This window comes from Rhinolophus sinicus, linkage group LG13 (genome assembly GCF_036562045.2).
Source record: "Rhinolophus sinicus isolate RSC01 linkage group LG13, ASM3656204v1, whole genome shotgun sequence".
Taxonomy (NCBI): domain Eukaryota; kingdom Metazoa; phylum Chordata; class Mammalia; order Chiroptera; family Rhinolophidae; genus Rhinolophus; species Rhinolophus sinicus.
Window position 1 is genome coordinate 41,366,387 of NC_133762.1, and position 15,988 is coordinate 41,382,374.

Genomic DNA, 15,988 nt, shown 5'->3' on the forward strand with positions numbered 1-15,988 from the left:
CCATTTGAGGGACTTTCCTATGATTCCTGTCAACATCAGTGGTGCATAAAGTCCCAAGTTTGTATTCTGATGTTGGCATTTACTGTGACTTTGTAGCTTATTCTTGCTTGTCCTTGGTTTTCTCATCTGCAAAGTGGGAATGATTATAGACCTACACCACCTCAGGACTATGAGAGGATCAAACAAGATAATGCAAGTGACGGGTTCCAGGCTCTTGCCAAGTGCTTGATAAATTAGACCTGGATGACTTTAAAATTTTTTGCACAGTTTTATATTATATTTGTAACTCATCCTTGTATTTGTGGTGTTTTCTTCTAGTAATTCTAATGGCAGCTCCTGGGACTTTACCGTTCTCTTACCACCCTTTCTGTGGGACCATGCCCCCAAAGAGCCTCATGGCCACAAAGAGGATGTCACTGGGCACAGGTCCTGTCTAACCCCGGTGGCATCTAAAATGCTCACCCTCGAGGGAGATACTCAGATCAGCCAGCGCTGTGGTTGGCCCTTCCCAAGCTAAGGAAAGGGGTCTCCCTTCCAGCTCCATGGGGGGTGGCTGCTCAGAAACAACCTCTTCTCCCATCCCCCTATGCTCCCCACCCCCAGCATCATCCAGGCTTACACGGAGGGGGAAGAGGTGCATCCCTGATGACAAGCAGGGCTTCACAGCCCAACAAAGTGCACCTCCCTTCCTGCCTAGGATGGGAGGCCCCAGAGCAGAATGGCGCGATCCTCACTTACCCAGACCCTGCCAAGCTCTCTTCCTTCCAGGGAAGTATGGGAAGGAGTGGGGGTAAGAAAGGAGGAAGGGAGAAGAAATGGGATATGTGAAAAAAAACCGGAATAAGATGGCCAAGTTAAATACAAAGCTATTTAATGTCCATAGGACAATAAAAATTGTAACCTTTAGAACTATATTTCTCTACTAAACAAAAATTATTTATTTCTCCCAACAAAAATCATTTACATCTTGTCAGTTTTCTGTAGATTAACACCTAACTTTGCAGCATCTGGACCCCAATCAATAGCAAATATGAGTCAAAGTTACTTTCCCTTGGAGAATCAGCTAAATCTTAGATGACTTTGTTATAATACTCTAGAGCAGCAGTGTCGGTATAAATATAATGCAAGCCACATATGTAATTGAAAATTTTCTAGTAGCCACATTTTTTAAAAAAGTAACTGATAGCATTAATTGTGACAACATATTTTATTTAACCCAATATATCCAAAATACCATTTCAACATGTAATCAATACCAAAAAAATTTACTGAGATATTTTACATTCTTTTTTTCTAATGAAACAATTGAAATCTGATGTGTATTTTATACTTACAGCACATCTCAATTCAAACTAGCCACATGTGAAGTGCTCAATGCCACACAGGGCTGGTGGCTGCCGAGTGGGACAGTGAAGCTCTAAAGCAGTGCTTCGTACACTTTAGGGAGCATCAGAGTCACTGGGAGGGCTTATGAAAACACGGATGACTAGGCCTCCTCCCACCCGAAGAGTTTCTGACTCAACGGGTCTGAAGTGGGACCTGAGATTCTGCGTTTCTAGCAAGTTCCCAGGTGCTGCTGTTGCTGCTGGTCTGGGTACCACACTTTGAAAACCACTGTACCAGGATAACTTTGAAAGGACTCCGGTCTTATTTTTTTTTTTTTTTTTGCCTTATTTGCAAGTTGTGGATAATTTTTCTCAACAGCCCTGAGGCTGGCAGGGAGCAGGGGATATGCTGCAGTATCTGCAGGCTATCTGGAAAGTGTGTGCATTGGCCGGGCCTCTGACGGGGGGTGGGGCAGCCTCATGGACTACCAGTTGGTAGTGGGTGAGATTTCAGCATCTCCATCATCGATGACATCAATTGTGTGCGGCTCTGAGCTAGAGGCTCAGAGGAAAAGGAAAAGGAGACTAACTCTCATCACCCCCACAGAGAGCCCAGGCCTTGTGTGGCTGCTTCTTACTCAACACTACTCTGCAGGTAATGTCAGCCAGGCTCAAACACTGAGATGTCTTGGGGTAGGTCCACATAGATGGAGGTGCTGGCAGGACCGTGGGGTTCTCAAGATGGGCTGGTCCCTAAAGCCTAGAGTGGCCAGAAAAGGCTGATAGGCAAGAAGTGGGAATTGGTGTGGACCCAAAGAACAACTACAATCTATAATAGAAAGGGAAAGGGTGGGAAGACCTACAGAGCAAGGGCTGTGGAAGGGGTCAAGCGGGGGCTCCCCTAAGGGGAGCCAAGGCCCTGCAGGAGACAGCAGCCTGAGGCATTGGAAGGTCAGAAATAAAGGATGTCCCAGAAACAGGACTGGAAGACGCCTCAGCAACCATCAATTTCTACTTTCCTGGTTCATGGATGAAGTTGGACGCCAGCGATGCAGGATTTACCCCAGGCCACACAGTGAGTCAGTGGCTGGGCGCGAGCCTACATCTCCAGCCCCATCTCAGGGAACCTTCTTCTGGCTTCTGTAGGTTTGGGAGTGGGGTTGGGTGCAGCAGGCATGTGCGTGGATATTTCCTCTATGAGGCACTCCCGTGCTTGTTGCATCAGCAGTGACATCCAAGGGCTAGCATTAATTTCCGTCAGGACAGGGCTTGTGTCCTATCCTGCTGGTTTGCCCTCCTCTCTCTGACACCTTGCAGAGCACTGAGCACATGAATATGGAATTTAAATAAACGGTGTGTGATTAGAGTGTCTACACTCTGTCATATAAATGTGGGGCATGCCCAAGGTGACTGCTATGGGCATAGAGGTGTCTACACCATGGGGTGTCTTATAGGGGTGTAGGAAGTCATTGCTGTGGCACATAATGTGAGATAATGGAGTAGCTACACTGTACAGGTATACTATTGGGGAGCATTTGAGGTGCCTGCACTTGGGGTCACCTGTTGGGTTATATAGGGCATCTATACTGTGGTGACTACCATTTGGGGGCATATAAACTGTCTGCACTGCAGGGTATCCTATAGGAGTGGATGGGGTGTGTACACAGTGGGTGTGTACCATTTGGGGTCTTATGACATGTCTGTACCTCAGAGTGCTCTAGAAGGGTGTATAGAAGGTCTACACCATGTGAAAGTATTTTGGGGGTGTCCACTGTGGCTGGAAATGCATGCTGATGTAATGTCCCTATGTAAAGGGAAACTTTGGGGTTCCCAGAGGGCCACCCATTGTGTGGGAGAATATGACAGGTGTTAAGGGGTCAGCAGTGGGAAAGAGGCAGGGCTTGGGGGGAGGTACATCTCCAGGGAAGTGACTGGTGCCATCACCCAATGAGGGGCTGCTCCCTGGGACACCTGTTTCAGAGGGGGTACCCACCCCTCCCAACACTTGGGGACCTTGTCTTTGGGAACTAGCTTTCAGAGCCTATAACATATCTTCCTCTGAATGTGAATTTCATAGACTTTGGAGGCAACTCTGATGAGTTCAATGTATATTCAGATTTGGGGTTCAAAACCAGGGGATGGTGATAAAATGAGGGAGCTGGCCAGAGGAGCTCATAGAGTGGCTTAGGAGGCTGTGCCACATGCCACACTTCAGCCCTGCCCACTACAGTCTGTAAAGGGCATTTCCCTGGATGCTCAGAGAGTCCTGTAGGGGCTAAGGTAGATATCAATAGTGTTCTGAGTTTACTAAGAGTACAAAACCGATATTATCCATGGTTACCTCACTGGAGGGTGGCAGAGCCAAGGCCCAACCATCACAGCCAACTGCCTGGAAGGACTGAAGGTCCAAATACCCATGTGTTTGTGTATAAAGCAGGCTCATCACTGCATATCTGTACTTTTTTCCCCCCGATTACTGTATATGAAAAAGAAGGTATTCCCTGTATCTGTACGGTGTGTTTGACAGGTACACCATGTGTATATGATGGGTATAGGCTTGGTGTGATTAGGGTTTTGCTATTATATACATATTATATACATATTATATACATACAGAATATGTGTGAGGGAGATCTGTTTCGCAGGGTGTGTGTGTCCTGGAATAGGGGGTCTGCTGTGTGTGAGTGAGATCTGCTGTGTGTGAGGGGGATTTGTCTGGGGGATATGCTTGCTATATGTGATGACTGTACCGTATTTGTAATGACTAAATTTTAGGTAATCATATACAACATAAAATGGTGTATTAATGCATATATTCTCATATTCTTTCTGTGCTTATATGTAGGATGGGCATACATTGTGCATGATGGGTATAGACTACGTGTGTGATGAATAAAACGTGTGCGCGATAAGTATAGGCGTATGTGGAGTACATACTGTATATGCTTCTTTGAAGGGTATACTCTGAGTGTGGTGGGTATACACTCTGTATGATGGCCGTGTTCTGTGAGTAACAGTATATAAGGCATATACGATGTATAGAATGGATATACTGTTGATGACAAGTATACACTGTGTGGGTGATGGATACACTCTGGGGGAGGGATATGCTATGTGATATGGATGCACTATATGTGTGATGGGCATATACTATGACAAATATACATGGAGTGGGGCAAGTGTGAGTGAGTACCTGCTGCATATGGAGTATACATTGTGTGGTGTGTATTATTCATGAGTAATAGGTATATACAGTGTATGTAATGCACATATTCTTTTTGAATATACTTTGTGTGGGTGTGATGAGTATACATTTTGTGAGACAAATAAGCACTCTGTAATCCTACACTGTGGGGGATAGTCTGTGTAGTGATGTAGTCGTTGGGATGGGTCTACTCCATGGGTATCAGGCACTCTGTGATGGGAATAGGTGGTGTGTGTCTACATGTGAGCAGGCAGAGGGGAGTCACCCTGCTGGGAGGGGGCATGGCAGGGAGCAGTTGGGTCTTCATCTGTTTCCAGAACCCCCAGACCGTTGAGCCCACCAACCACACTGTTTCAGGTTCTTCCTCAAGTTCTTCCTCAAATGCAACCAGAACTGCCTAAAGAACGCAGGGAATCCCAGAGACATGCGCCGCTTCCAGGTGGGTCTGGGGAGGGGCTTCCCCCCCTACAAACCTGCCCTTTCCTGGTATTAGGAGTTGTGGGGAGGCTGTGGCCCTGCCACTCTGGGAAAGGCCCCCGGAGGGCAGATCCCTGACCGCCCCTGTGCTTCAGGCCTGGTGCCTGCTGGGGGTGGGGCAGCTCCATCTCAACTTATGCTGGCTGCCAAGGGAGGCTTCATTAGAGTCCCACTTAAGGAGATGCTAATTGTGACATTTTTACATGATTAACGACCCAGCTAATTTGCATAGCATGAAGCGGGAGAGCAGCTGCCCTCAGCACATCCCCAACCTGCACACCCCTCCCAGTGAAGGGGGGTGAAGAAGGAGGCAGGTCCAATTTCCTCCCAGGGGTGGGGGCTCTTGCTGATGGGTTCTCAGGCTGAAGCTGCTCCCCCAATCAAAACTCTCACTCCCACTTGCCTAAGACCCATTCCTGCCTTGGAGCCCCAGGGATACAACCTGGGGTGTATATGTGCAAAAACAGTAGCCAATCCGACCAAGGACCAGTTTTTTTTTCCAGGGCTCTTGATTTTTCTGGCTCCTGCGGGGTCAGTGTCCCTGGGCAGCCAGAGATTGTGCATCTGGGGGTGTCACCTGACACAGCTGGCCCACCTTCCACTTCTACCAGCTCAGCCCCTGAGGGGCTGAAGCTCTTCCCCAAGCCAGTGACCCTTGAATTCCAGCGTCCAGCCAGGCATCAAGTTGCTGGTGCCCCACAAGAGTTCCCTCCCGGGAGCCCCGAGGGCCCCAGCCAGGCTGGCCTCGGCTCTCCCTGCAGGTGGTGGTGTCCACGACGGTGAGCGTGGACGGCCACGTGCTGGCCGTGTCCGACAACATGTTTGTGCACAACAACTCCAAGCATGGCCGCAGGGCGCGCCGCCTGGACCCCTCCGAAGGTCAGGATCCCTGGCCCACCCCGGCTGCCACAGGCCCAGCCAGCCCCCAGTCCCCACCCTGGCGCCCGCCCCTGACCCAGCTCCTCTCCTGCCTCCCAGCTGCCACCCCCTGCATCAAGGCCATCAGCCCTGGGGAGGGATGGACCACGGGCGGCGCCACCGTCATTGTCATCGGCGACAACTTCTTCGACGGGTTGCAGGTCGTGTTCGGGAACGTGCTCGTGTGGAGCGAGGTGGGCCATTCCCGCCAGTCTCCCTCCGCGCCTCGGGGCTGGGCCCTCCCGTCTCCAGGTCGGAACTCACAGGCCTCCCCTCTCCCCTCGCAGCTCATCACTCCCCACGCCATCCGGGTGCAGACGCCTCCGCGGCACATTCCCGGGGTGGTGGAGGTGACTCTGTCCTACAAGTCCAAGCAATTTTGCAAGGGAGCCCCCGGCCGCTTTGTCTACACAGGTAAGGAGTGGGGGGGGAGGGGAGGAGGGAGGAAGGCCTAGGGTCGAAGGACTGGGCCCCACCCACCCTGCGGTGTGAGCCTTGGTCCCGGAGTTAGCCAAGGTCAACAATTTGGCCAGGCCCCCTAGCGCTCGCTGACCTTCCCGCCTCCACCCCATCCCCGAATGCCCTAAGACCCCTCCTCGCTCCCGACCTTCTTTCCCTGTGCTTCTCTGTCTTTCTTCCTGGCTCCTCAGTCCCCTGCTTGGCGCTGAGCCTCCGCCCTTTACCTTCACTCTGCTTCGAGCCTTCTCGCCAGGGTGTATAGAACTTCCCACTCCCCAGAGTCTAGAATATTTCCACGGGATGTTTATTTCAAAGGGGCGCCAAAATAGGCTCGCTGATCCAGGATCCTCTCCACCTCCACCCTCCCACCCTCCCCAGCCCAAGCCAGCCACTTTTTCCCATCTCCCCTACCCCATCCAAAAGATATTCACCTTGCCCTTCACGGGACTCCGGCCACTCTGTAGTGAGCCTACTTACTACCAGGGAATTCCAGTCTAACTGGGGGCAGCAGAGCTGTGAACACAGTGTGCGGTGGGTGGAGATACACGGTGAAGGGGGTGGCGGCCAGGGGATACGTCCTGGCGGGAGAGCGGGCTAAATGGGACGGGAGGGAAGAATAGGGTGATAGCGATGGGGAAGGAAAGGGTCCTGGGAGAAAGAATGCAGGTGCAAAGACCCGGGAATGAGCACTTTACCCTTTGGGGTAAACTAAAGGAAATTCTCTAAATCTGGAGTTGGAGGTGAAGATAGGTAAGGCTTTGACGCTAGTTGAGTTGGAGGTGAGGTTGGGATGAGGAGGAAATGGAGGAGGAGAGGAGGGCGTCAGGAGCCTGGTCAGGAGGCTGCTGCGTCCTGGGTTTTCCGGAGAGCTCTGGGTGTGGGCCAGTTCCTTCCCTGGAGCACACGCAAAGCTCTAAGGCGCAGGTGCTGAGTCTACCTGAGTTGTGATCATTGGAGACTGTTGTTTGTTTGTTTTTTAACATAATAACTTACTCCCGATGAGACCAAATGCAACAAGAAAACGCTTCCTCCAGTCCTGCCCCCAGGAATATAGAAGCTAATATGTATATACGGTAGTTTCCTTTTTTTCTAATAAAACAGGAATTGAGGAAACTTCGAACCTCGCTGACCTGTGGGTCCGGAATTTTCCGAAAGGTTTGGGCTGGGATTAGTGGAAGGGTCTGCAGTTAGGCTCCTGGATTAGTTGCAGGTGGGCTTGGCCCTGCGCAGGGCGCTGGGAGTGGGCGTCCTCCAAACGCCGCCCCTCTCCCCAGCCCTGAATGAGCCCACCATTGACTACGGATTCCAGAGGCTACAGAAAGTCATTCCCAGACACCCCGGAGATCCAGAGAGACTCCCCAAGGTACTCGGAGGGGCACAGCTGGGCGGGGATCAGGGTGTCCAGTGACCGAGGTGGGAGGAGGGGGCATCTGGCCCCTCTGTCGCCTCCAGGGACTGCCAAGGGGTCCCGCTGTCTCCTCCCCTGCCCCAGGAAGTGCTGTTGAAGCGGGCGGCCGACTTGGCGGAGGCCCTGTACGGAGTGCCCAGCAGTAACCAGGTATGGCGCTTCCGGTTGTCTCCTAGCGCCGCCAGGCCGGGGGCTGTCTCCCTCCCCGTGCCTGCGACTCCCCGGGCCATGCCCTGCTCTTTTCTTCGCAGGAGCTCCTCCTGAAGCGGGCGGCGGACGTGGCCGAGGCTCTGTACAGCGCCCCCCGAGCACCCGCACCGCTCGGACCCCTGGCTCCCAGCCATCCGCACGCCGCCGTCGTGGGTATCAACGCCTTCAGCAGCCCACTGGCTATCGCCGTCGGGGACGCCACGCCAGGCCCGGAGCCGGGTGCGTCCCGCAGTACCCCGCACTCAGACGGCCCCTTCCCTGCGGCACTGCGTCTCTGACCGCCGCTCTCTCGCAGGCTACGCGCGCAGCTGCAGCAGCGCGTCCCCCCGCGGGTTCGCGCCCAGCCCCGGCTCGCAGCAGAGCAGCTACGGCAGTGGCCTCGGAGCTGGCCTCGGCGGCTACGGGGCGCCAGGCGTGGCCGGCCTCGGCGTGCCCGGGTCCCCTAGCTTCCTCAATGGCTCCACGGCCACCTCACCCTTCGCCAGTGAGTGTCCCCTGCCCGCGGAGGGAGGGACTGGGGCCCTAGGGCGCAGAAGGGGGCTCAACCCTGCCCAGCCCAACTCTTGGGGGGAGGGGTTTCCGGCACCTGTCCCTTGAGGATCAACCCTGGCCTTAGCTTTGGCAGCCAGGCCCGCCCTGTGCGCCCTGTGCGTGAAACCTTTCTCCGACGTTGGGTACCCGCCCCTCAACCCCACCCCTCGGCTTCACATCCCAGACCCTGGGGCCAGGACAGTTCTTGCACCTTTAGCTCTCTTTGCTGACTCCAGTGGTACACATTTCTTCTAGCCCTCCCCTCCACCTGAAACGGGCTTTAACTAGGGGACGTCCCGCTGAAACCTGGCAGACCGCCACTTTTTGGTCTTATGACGAGACTTCGGGAGGAGGCTGGCGCCCCCTGCCGGAAGCCTGAGGGAACTCGGGGCTCAAGAAAAAGGGGCTTCCGCCAGGCTCTATACTCCTCTGGAACTTTGGTCTGAGAGGCAGGAGTAGGAGCAGGGAAGACATGACTCCGTGTGATGGGGTTGGGCAGAGCTAGCGAATTCTGTGTGGTCAGACAGCTGGATTCAGAGTTTGAGTGTCCAAATCAGCTGTCTGACATTCAGCAAGTTACTTCTTTGAATGTCAGTTTCCTCACTGTAAAATGGGATCATTATCACCCCCTACCTAGAGTTGTTCTCAGATTTGAATGTACCACAGGGCACTAACCATCCTCTGGGTTCTTGGGGGTGGGGCGGTTCAAAGCTGGGTGGATGGACAACAGGACAGTTATGATTTTACCATTTTGCACTGCCCTCAAGTTCCTCTTTCCAACACCAACTTCCAGAGCAGCCTGTTTTCAGCTCCTTATAGCTTAGCTATTTAGCAGACATTTATAAAGCGCCTACTGTGTGCAAAGCACCTCCCTATCAAGTGTAAGAGAGATTGTACCTCAAGTCCTGGGAGAGACTGCTGAGCCAGAGCAATGGAGCTGGTTGTGACTTTTCCTGCAGTTCCCTCACCTTTCCCCGTCTTATGTTTGCTATTGCTGAGGACCGAAATATCTGGCTGCCTGCCTAGCCTTCCTTTCTAGTGGCCTACATCCTGGGTACTGCTCAGGCTGTGGGTTTGAATCTGGCGCTCTTCCCCCTGCCCAAGCTCAACTTTTGGGACCTGAAAGCCAGCATCCACTCAGGACGTGACCCTCCGGCCCTCCCAAGGCCTCTGTCTCTCCAGGCCAGACTCCACTGCTCCCACCTCTCTTCAATTCTGGGGCAGTACTCTTACCACCTCCCTCTGGGTGCCCCTCAGATTTGAAGCTAGTGGAGTCTGGCCCACCGCCATCCCACCTTTCCTACTACATACACAGTGCTGTCCGCAGTGGAGGAACATACTGTCCCAGTGGATACAAGCCAGTCAACCTGCAGTCTCCCCATTCCGCCAAAGGATAGAGAAGTCTAGAGCTGCTTATGCCCCACTTCCATCCAGTATCAGCTGGAGACAACCCAAGGGCCAGTCCCATCTGGTAATATTGTCTTGACCAGTACGTAATTACCCAGGTCCTCATCCTCTCCTCACGTGCAGAGTACTTTGTGGTACAGTTTCAGGGGCAGTCATTTTCACTGAGTGTGCCAGGACATGCCTGGAATGACCTCCAGAACTGTCCCAGCCAGAGGGTCTGTGGCTGTCTGTTTGGGCCTCCCCTTTGTCTCCTACTTCAGCCACGAGCAGCCCTGGACTGACCCGCATCTCCCAGTCCTACCCAAGCTACAAAATGTGGCTGAGAGCCCCTGGCCTTGCGAGACAGAGTACATTTGTCTCAAGCCCTCCATGGAGCTCATGGCCCCCTCAGGTATCATTGAGCTTTGTCTTAAAGGAGATGGCCATCCATGGGACTGAGGACATTTGGAACAGGCACAGCATCAGTATCAAAGTGGGGGAGGGGTTCTTTGATGCCAAAGGCAGCCTTCTATTGGCTATTTGTTTCTTCCAGGAAGCCCTCACCCCCACCCCATAGTCAGCTGCTTGGACAACACTGAAATAACAGCCTGATTGGTCTTCAACAGAGTCAGGGAATCTGGATTGATGAGGATATAGAAAGAGAGATCCAGAGATGCCCTAGGCAGGAGCCCCCAGGAGAGGAAGCTGCAGGAAGGAGAGGCAGGCAAAGCCTCTGTGTGGGAGACCAAGCCATAGCCCTGGGTGGCTAGGGAGGTTGGCGAACAGGAAGATCTGAGGATGTAGACCCCTGTGCCTTTCTTTAAAATTGACTAGCTGGAAGAGGGTAATACAGGACCTGGGCTGGATATGACAAGGACATGCGTTAAGCTGGAAGAGAACAAAGTGCGAGGGGTGAGGAGTAATTAAGGGGAGGCTATTTGTGGAGGAAGTTAAAGTGTTTGAGCTGTGATCCTGTAGAGAGAGGCCTTGGAACAGAAGCCTACATATACCCCAAATTTCATCCCTAACCACTTAACCCAGCTCTGCTCCGAACCCCATTCTTTGACTCTAACCTTGGTACCCCAGGGCCCATGAACATTTCTCAGCATCTCAGACTCCCAGTGGTTTTCCACAGGAATCCTGACCTGTTCCAGCTCTTGGTCATCCCTCTTCTTTGGGGCTACCTCCTAGTATTTGATTTTGTTGCATGTTCTGGTTTTGCTTTTGTTTTTACCTAGTCTGACTCTGTCACCTCCAGCCCTGAGAAAGGGTCTCCAGAACCCCCCAAAAGGCGAGTGTTGGTGCAGGACCCCAGAGACTCCCAGCCTGTCTCTGGGCCCTGCCCTCTACTGGTCTCCCCAGGACCCTCACAGCCCCCAGGGAGGTCTGAGCCTGGTGCCTGGGTCAGCAGCCCACACGGGGCCCACTGCCCCTGCCAGGGCCCCGACTGGCTGCTCACTCTGGTGCTGTCTCCCTGTTGTGTCTCCCACTGCCTTCCCTGCTGCGCCTGCCCCTCCCTGCCCCGCCCCGGAGTCATGCCCTCTAGCCCCCCGCTGGCTGCTGCCTCCTCCATGTCCCTCCCGGCCGCTGCCCACACCACCAGCGTCTTCTCCTTCTCGCCTGTCAACATGATCTCCGCTGTCAAACAGAGGAGCGCCTTCGCCCCCGTGCTGCGCCCACCCAGCTCCCCACCCCAGGCCTGCCCCAGAGTCCACGGAGAGGGGCTTCCAGGTGAGCAGTCCATGCTGCCCCACTGTGGCCTGGTGAAGCAGCTGGGCTTGAGGGGCCCACTCTACCCGCATCTCACCAGAGCCTCATATCGGTTGACCAGTTCACCTTGGAAGGTGCAGAGCAGGGAGCTCTGCAGGGGTCTGTGAATGTCCAGTTGGAGAAGGTCAAAAAGCACCCCAAGGCCCAGCCCCCATCCAGTTGAGCCCAGAACAGAGACTCAATACTCAGAGCCAGAGAAACCTCGTGTGGACTGCATGCTTTTAACCTGTGCATCCACTGGAGGGTAGCACACACCACTGGGAGGGACGGGTTCACTCTCTGGATGGAAGGGAACTGGCCTTGGAGAAAGTTTAGCCCAGCTTCCCCTCCCCCGTTTTACAGACAGGGAATTGAGACCATCACCCCTCCATATCCCATTGGTGAAATGGTTGTCATTTGCCATTTATCAATTTCATCCAAGTCAATGTCCAACTTAACAAAGCCTTGGCCCTAACCAATAGTGTATAGCAAGTTAAAAAAAAAAAAAAAGTCACATCTAGAAGAAGATGACTTTTAGGCTGGGCTCATTAGATAATGCTCCAGGATGATTGAAAGGGCACACAGTCATTTGTTGCCTTGTTCTTAACCCAGGTGTGTCTAGAGCTTAAGATGTGAAGGGTGGGGAATACAGAGTGTCACTGATCTCTCCTGCCAACAAAGGGAACTATGAGAAGGGGTTAGGCAGAAGCAAGGAGTGATGGAAGTAATGAATTTCATGGAGATATGGGAGGAAGACGTGCCACTGCTGCTGCATTGGGTATCAGTGCTCCTGGAGGCTGGCCTCTTTCCTTTTCTGTCCTGGTACTTGGCCATCTGCTTCCTCACCTTGAGACAGGCCCTCTGAAGGAGGCAGGGCTGAGAAGAGGAGCCCAGAGTCATCTCTCTTGATTGAGGAAGCTAGGGCAGCAAACGCGTATGACTGTACCTCCTTAGAGGCCTGAGGGTCACGCCGCACCTAACTCTGTAATGCTGGTTCCAAACCAGGGCTAGATGTGGCTCACTACCTTCAAGGCTCTTGATAGCTCTGCAATCAGAAAGTGTTATATTCCCTATATACTGGACCAACCCAGAGAGGTCAGGCAGATAAGGTCCCCAGGCTACACATGGCTTATGGTTCCTCCCTTGGTTACTGCAGACCAGCCTTTTGAGGATTCTGAGAAGTTCCACTCTCCAGCCCGGGGGCTTCAGGGCCTGGCGTACTCCTAATGACGGTAGGTCTCTCTGACTGGCCTTGCCTCCTCCCCTGGCCCTGAAAAGCTCTCTAAAAGACTTTAGCAGGGATGGGGAGCTGGGGTCCCTCTCCAGGGCCCATCTAGACAGCCGTCAGGGCCACAAAGCTCATGCAGTGGTCCAAACTGAACAAGTGTAGAGAAGTGTCTTCCTGTTCCCTTGCAGCCAGCCTTCCTCCAGGACCTTCTCTCCATCTCCCTACCAGGTCTACAGATCTGGCCCCCATTGAGCCCGGACTGGAGGTGCCTCCAGGATTCACACCTATGTCCTGAATGGCAGCACAGACAGTTCAAGGGCCAGGGCTGTGGTAGACCTCAACCTACAGGCCTGAATGGGGAGAGGACTTCGTCCCCGTGCTCAAGGTCCCCCCAGCCCTACAGGCTTCTCTCACCGCCCTTTCTTGGGGCTGGTCGGAAGCTCCAACACTGTGTGGATGCTCTTGGCAGGAGAGCATCCTGGGGAGGTACTGGGATGTGGGATCTCACTGGCTGGGTCCGTGCCTCTGGAAGAGATGGACTTTGTGCAGACTAAGCGCATTGGATGACAGGAGCACAGGAAGGGGACTGTGGGAAAAAGGACAGCTCAGGGAGAGGTGGCCTAGGAAGGTCCCATTTGCGTCGGACCCATCTCACCAGCCCAGCATCTCAACTTCTCTCCAGGGCAAGGGAGGTGCCCAGCAGCCTCAGGAGACCTTCCCATGCTCCCATGGAGCTTCTGATGGCTGCTTTACCCCATGGCTGCCCCACTCCCATTGTGGATTGCACACTCATGCTTGCCACGTCATGAATCCCAGTGGGGGCTTCAGGCATGGCGGGTGCAAAATGGGGTGCAGGCCCCCTGAATTGTGGGTCTTCCCCCCGATGGATGTCTCATGGACTCTGGCCCCCGCACATATGACTTACTGGTCCCATAGAAACATGGAATGGGCCCAGCTGCCCCCGGCCTCAAATTTCACTCTGCTGAGGTTGGAGAAAACAATAATAAACAAAGATGCAGGTGGCCACCTGGCCTCTCTTGCCTGCTTCCTTGGCGTGGATCTACTTTTCTTAGTGGTTCTGCAGCTCTCATGGGGGCCCCTCCAAACCGTATCCCTGGGCAGCCTTCTTGCACCTTGGACTTTTTAAACAGCCCCAGTGTTTAATTGAGCAAGTATTCCCTGCCCGGGTCTGTTCTTGGGTACTGTGGGGGAAGTGGGGAGCAGGCTGGCAGGCCTGAGGACCCAGAACACGGGCTCAGCCTTGAGAGCTCTGGCTGAGAGCAGAATCTGGCCACTGAGGACTGTTCCCCAGCTGTCTGGCCAGGACCAAGGTGGGAATTGTCTGCTCCCAAGGTGGGAGTTGTTGGGAACCACAACAGAGCAAACTAAATACTACCCAGATTTACACAGACTCAGAAGTAAGATCCTTCCTGACCAGAGGCTGCAGGGCCTCACCTGAGTTGGGCAGAGTAGCTTTTAGTTCCCAAGGTTGCTATCTGAGCAAGTCCCAACTCCCTACCCTCCTCCCCAGGCCTAAGCACCTTCTGACTCTCCTAGAATTTGGAAGGAGAGGTGATAAAGGTATAAGATTCTTGGGCTCAGTTACTCCCTCCTGGGATGATCCCTGTCATCCCCAAGGAATGTCCCCTAGACCCAAAGGTCTAGCTGGCTGACCCTGGAAGCCACTTTTCTGACCCACTGTCCAGGGAGCCCGGTATCCAGCCCCAAGCCTCAGACTTTCTTCTCCTGGCAACACTCCTTGGCCTCTGGAAACCCTGTCCTTCCCCCAACTCGTGCTCATGCCTTGCAGCCCTCTGGACAAATACACTTGCTAAGGCAGACGGGCTGGTCCTGCCACTTCCTTCTCTTGTGTTCTTGGCCAATGTCCGGGACCCAGTGCCTTCTGGGTAGCCTTCTGGTCATACTGCCCTATACTCAGTGCTCACCTGTTCTCCCCCTCAGTTCCCACTTCCAGCCTGTATTGCAGAGCCCTGGAGCCTGCCAGCCCATGCCCTGCTCTCATCAGGCTCTGAGCAGTTCCCAGTGCCTGGGGCCCTCCCAGGCTGAGCACCTGCAGAACTTTAATCTGTACTGGATACAGGTGGTTACTGGGCAGTGGTCATATTCTGGTTCCTGAGATGGGTCAGGTGCCATTGGGTCGATTGATATGAATGAGATGTACTATCTATTCTCAAAGATCTCTCAACTGCTCAAGCAACCATTTGAATCAACACTGCCCACTTCCTGGTCCACAGCAGGCAGAACTAAACAATTATGATGTTTGCTATGGACTGAATTATGTCCTCCCAAAATTCATACATTGAAGCCCTAATCCTTCCCCCACCCCTCTGTGACTGTATTTGAAAATAAGGCCTTTAAGGAGGGTGATTAAGGTTAAATAAAAACATGAGAGTAGGGACCCTAATCTGATAAAAACTTGTGTCCTTGTAAGAAGAGACTCCAAAGGTCTCTACACCATGTGAGGACACGGTGAGAAGGTGGCTGTCTACAAGCCGGGAAGAGAGTCCTCATCAGGAACCAAATCATCTGGCACCTTGATTTGGTCCTTCTAATTTCCAGAACGACAATAAAATAAATTTCTGTTGCTTCAGCCACCCAGTCTATTGTATTTTGTTATGGCAGCCCAGACTGACTAATACAGTTTTTTTCCATATGTCTCAGTTTGAGTTCCCCTAGAAACAGAACCTGAGGCAAATTTCCTGCTGGAGAATTCAAGGAGATGGTGTAGAACACATCTCAGAGTTTTTCCATCTGACGGGTGAAGAAGCTGTATTATTTATATACCACATTCCATCAAGCAGTGGTTGATGGCTTCTGGAGGGAGAGGGAGAGGAGCACTACCTTCCTGGCACTTCCGGTCACCCCATGGATGGTCTCCTGGAAGTTAGAGAACATTCTCGGGCAAAGAAATGCAGGTGTTGGCAGATGGAGTCAGACAGGTGTACACTGAAATGTGAAGATGAAGGGATATGGGTGGGCGCAACAGTGTCTGCCCTGGAGGTGGACCCTGACAGTCAGCCTGTGGAAAAGGAAATTGGTTTTTCTGTACTTGAAATAAGTTCAGAGTGGGT

General features: G+C 53.2%; 1 protein-coding gene across 7 annotated transcripts in view; it reads left to right on the forward strand.

Annotated features, from left to right (window-relative positions):
* The window catches only part of EBF4 (EBF family member 4), a 53,818-nt gene extending 39,863 nt beyond the window's left edge, over nt 1–13,955 (forward strand). For 2 of the 7 annotated variants that reach the window (XM_074317445.1, XM_074317449.1), the window contains exons 8-17: nt 4,888–4,969; nt 5,769–6,119; nt 6,213–6,339; nt 7,659–7,747; nt 7,877–7,942; nt 8,044–8,221; nt 8,298–8,486; nt 11,453–11,650; nt 12,825–12,900; nt 13,125–13,955. In XM_074317445.1, coding sequence (XP_074173546.1) covers nt 4,888–4,969; nt 5,769–6,119; nt 6,213–6,339; nt 7,659–7,747; nt 7,877–7,942; nt 8,044–8,221; nt 8,298–8,486; nt 11,453–11,650; nt 12,825–12,895 — 1,351 coding nt within the window. In that variant the 3' untranslated portion in view covers nt 12,896–12,900; nt 13,125–13,955. Of the gene's footprint in view, nt 1–4,887; nt 4,970–5,768; nt 6,120–6,212; nt 6,340–7,658; nt 7,748–7,876; nt 7,943–8,043; nt 8,222–8,297; nt 8,487–11,452; nt 11,651–12,824; nt 12,901–13,084 lie in introns of all 7 variants that reach the window. The other 5 variants (XR_012491124.1, XR_012491123.1, XM_074317448.1 and 2 more) reach the window with 5 other exon arrangements.
* Nucleotides 13,956–15,988: the final 2,033 nt, after the last annotated feature.